This window comes from Somniosus microcephalus, unplaced genomic scaffold (assembly GCF_052327205.1).
Source record: "Somniosus microcephalus isolate GS21.2 unplaced genomic scaffold, FLI_Smic_1.0 unresolved_chr4, whole genome shotgun sequence".
NCBI classification, from domain to species: Eukaryota; Metazoa; Chordata; class Chondrichthyes; order Squaliformes; family Somniosidae; genus Somniosus; species Somniosus microcephalus.
In genome coordinates, this window is record NW_028225182.1 from 27,605,348 (window position 1) to 27,609,439 (window position 4,092).

The 4,092-nt window shown below is 53.5% G+C and overlaps 1 protein-coding gene across 1 annotated transcript in view; it reads left to right on the forward strand.

Annotated features, from left to right (window-relative positions):
* Window positions 1–3,704, forward strand: part of LOC147090060 (carboxy-terminal kinesin 2-like) — a 35,785-nt gene extending 32,081 nt beyond the window's left edge. Inside the window, exon 10 of the mRNA XM_085977028.1 lies at window positions 3,615–3,704. Coding sequence (XP_085833154.1) covers window positions 3,615–3,704 — 90 coding nt within the window. The remainder of the gene's footprint in view (window positions 1–3,614) is intronic.
* Window positions 3,705–4,092: the final 388 nt, after the last annotated feature.

The window sequence follows — 4,092 nt, forward strand, 5'->3', positions numbered from 1 at the left end:
TCCCCTCCTCAGGCTCCCCAGATTCCCTTGCGATCCCCTCTCTTCGCGTCCCACCTCCCTCCCTTTCTCCCTCGCTCCCCCTCTCCTTTCTCCCCCCTTCCCTTTCTCCCCCTTCCCCTCCCCCCAACCCACCCCCTTCTCTCTCCCAACCCCTTTCTCTCCTTCCTTCCCCTCCCCCTCTCTCTCTCTCTCTTCTTTCCCCTCTCTCTCTCTCTCTCTCTCTCTCATTCCTCTCTTCCCCCCCCCTCTCCCTTCTCCCCCACCTCCCTTGTGGGGCACAAATGAGTTTGTGGTATTTATATGCTCGCCACTGAGGTTTGACAACAGTACAAGCTGTGACCCAATGACTAACAATTGTGTTGCAGTAACAAGTCCTGCCGGACTCGGCCCGCGATGGGGCGAGGGAGCCTGACAGGAGAGAGAGCCAGGATCGGACTCGTACCAGGAGAGGGAGCTGGGATCGGACTCGTACCGCGAGAGAGGAGCCGGACTCGGCCCGCGATGGGCCGAGGGAGCCTGACAGGAGAGGGAGCCGAGATCGGACTCGTACCGCGAGGGAGAGAGGGAGCCCGGCTGGAGAGAGAGAGCCGGGATCGGACTCGTACCAGGAGAGGGAGCCGGGATCGGACTCGTACCACGAGAGGGAGAGGGAGCCGGACTCGGACCGCGAGGGGGAGAGGGAGCCCGACTGGAGAGAGAGCTGGGATCGGACTCGGACAGCGAGAGGGAGAAAGGCTCGGAACCGGGAGAGGGAGCGCGCCGACTGGAGAGCCGGGCTCGGAACGGACTCAGACCGTGAAAGGGAGAGGGAGCCCGACTGGAGAGAGAGCCGGGCTCAGACTAGGACCAGGAGAGCGAGCCTGACTGGAGAGCGCGGCAGGCTCGGACTCAGACCCGGCGAGAGGGAGCCAGACTGATGAGAGAGCCGGGCTCGGACCGGACTTGGACCAGGCGAGAGGGAGCCTGACTGGAGAGAGAGCCAGGCTCGGACTCGGACCGTGAGATGGAGAGGGAGCCCGACTGGAGAAAGAGCCGGGCTCGGACTCGGACTACGAGAGAGAGCCCGACTGGAGAAAGAGCTGGGATCGGACTCGGACTATGAGAGAGAGCCTGACTGGAGAGAGAGCCGGGCTCGGACCGCGAGAGTGGGAGGGAGCCCGACTGGAGAGAGAGCCAGGCTTGGACTGCGAGAGGGAGCCCGACTGGAGAAAGAGTCGGACTCGGACTACGAGAGAGAGCCCGACTGGAGAGAGAGCCGGGATCAGACTCGGACTACGAGAGAGAGCCCGACTGGAGAGAGCCAGGCTCGGACGGAGAGAGGGAGCCCGACTGGAGAGAGAGCCGGGCTTGAACTCAGACCGCGAGAGGGAGAGGGAGCCCAACTGGAGAGAGTGCCGGGCTCGGACTCGGACTACGAGAGGGAGCCCAACTGGAGAGAGAGCCGGACTCGGACCGCGAGAGTGAGAGGGAGCCCGACTGGAGAGAGAGCCAGGCTCGGACTCGGACTACGAGAGGGAGCCCGACTGGAGAGAGCGCCGGGCTCGGACTCGGACTACGAGAGGGAGCCCAACTGGAGAGAGCGCCGGGCTCGGACTCGGACTAAGAGAGGGAGCCCGACTGGAGAGAGAGCCGGGCTTGGACCCGCGAGAGGGAGGAGGATGTCAGGGTCCCAGCTACACGTTCCTCTGCTGTCTGCAAGTGGGCGGTTTAGGATGCCTCAGTACACTGCTGCCATATCTCTGTACCTCTCTCCTGCACCTGTGTCTCATTAGAGTACTGTGAAACCACTAACCAGAAAACTTGAGTGTGCAGACCCAGATCGGAGTTCCCCAGCTTAATTGGCCAATTGAGTTAAAATGCCATCATTTTCCCCCACATCGATTTAGAATCGGGTGGCTAACACGAAATGCAGATTACACGACCCCAGCCTGCCCCAGTAACAAAATCCAGCCCATTGCTTCTGTCAGGATGGCCAAGCTTCCCATCATGCCTTGTAATTATGGTGGCAGCCTAATACATGGCTTCCAACATAGCTCCAGCATGTTACAACAACATTCCATTAACCCTGGGCTTCCCACATCAATCTAAGAATAAGGGGGCTGCCCTTTCAAAACTGAGATGAGGAGAAACTTCTTCACTCAGGGTAGTAAATCTGTGGAATTTGCTACCCCAGAGAGCTGCGGAAGCTGCAACATTAAATAAATTTAAAATGGAGATAGACAGTTTCCCTCGCAGATAAGGGAATTAGGGGTTACGGGGAGAGGGCAGGGAAGTGGACGTGAGTCTAGATTCGGATATGCCATGATCCTATTGAATGGCGGATCAGGCCCGAGGGGCCGTACAGCATACTCCTGCTCCTACTTCTTATGTTATGTAATCCTTCCTGTTGGCCCTGCTCAAGAATCCTTTCCCTCCCCAACAGCCACACCCGGATGTTCTACCTAATGGCTTTATATCCAGGGATCCTCTGGACAGCCACAAGTGTCACATCCCGACTATTGAAGCTCTTACGACGTCACCTGTGTCCTAGTGACCTGGCTCTGCCTGGGTTTAAACCATCACTCTCATCGGCAACCAGTCAAATTCAAGTATGGTATGTCCTTCATCAGTCATCTACTTGTGGGTCTTCAGGTGGCTGTGGAGGCCAATCCGAGATCCACAGACTCTACTACAGTGTGGGGCATGTAAGACTATTGGTAGTGACTGGAGTATGGGTCATCTTAAGTTGTTGTCTCTCCTTACGGCGCTGGCGTTTAATCCTCAGCGGCATGCTGGAGATTCTTTTAATGTAGTGCGGCTCCGTTGTGGATGCATTTTCTCCAATTGTCTCTGTCCAGTGCGATTCTTCCCAGTTATTAATATCGAGATGGAACTTTTTCAGGATTACTTTGATGTTATCTTTGTAACGCTTCTTTTGACCACCAGGAGACCTCTGCCCTTCCTTCAACTGGAGTACAGAACCTGTTTCTGGAGACGTGAGTCTGACATGCGAATGACATGTCCAATCCATCGGAGTTGATGCTGCATGATGAGCGTCGTGATGCTGTAGATATTGGCCTCTTCAAATATACTCCAGTTGGTATGTTTGTCCTCCAGCTGACCCTCAAGATTTTGCGTAGAGAGCGTTGGTGGTATTGCTCTAAGGCTTTGAGATGTCTATGTAGTCCAGGTTTCAGCTCCAAATAAAAGGGTGGGAAGGATGATGGCTTTGTAAACAAGGATTTTAGTTTGGACCTTGGAGGTCATGATTTTCAAAGACTCTCCTCCTCAGTTTAGAAAAGGCTGCACTTTGCACAAACTCAGACGGTGATGGATTTCAGAATCAATGTCCGCTTTGGAGGATAAATGGCTACCAAGATATGGAAAGGTGTTGACATTTTCAAGGGTGTTATTATCAATCTATAGAAGGAGGAGTTGCAAGCTGATTAGGTGATGGCTGGTGGAGCACCTGAGTTTTCTTTATATTCATGGTGAGGCCCAGAAGTTTATAGGCTCTGGAAAAAGCATTCAAGGTGTTTTGTAGATCATGCTCGGAAAGAGCTGTGATGGCGTTATCATCTGCATACTGTAACTCCATAATGGTAGTGGATGGAGACTTTGCTCTTGGCCTTAAGCCTATTGAGATTAAAAAGTCGGCCATCAGTACGGTAAAGGATTTGAATTCCGATGGGCAGATCATTGCTGATGAGATGGAGGATAACTGATGAACACTGCAAAAAGGGATGGAGTAATGATGCAGCCCTGTTTTTACTCCTGTCTCAACTGTAAAGGGGCTCTGAAATAGAAACGCTGCTGCTGAGAACTGCTGCGGACATGTTGTCATGTAGCAGCCTCAGAACTAAGATGAATTTATTGGGGTAACCAAGCTTAGACAAAATATGCCATAAAGTCTGGCGGTGGACAGTGTCAAAAGCTTTAGTTAAGTCTATGAAAGCCATGAACAGTGGTTGCTTTAGTTCATGGCATTTCTCCTGTAATTGACATGCTGTGAAGATCATATCAGCTGTTCCTCTGGATGGTCGGAAACCACACTGCGACTCCGGAATCACCTCCTCAGATAACGGCAAAAGTCTGTTAGCAAGGACATGGACA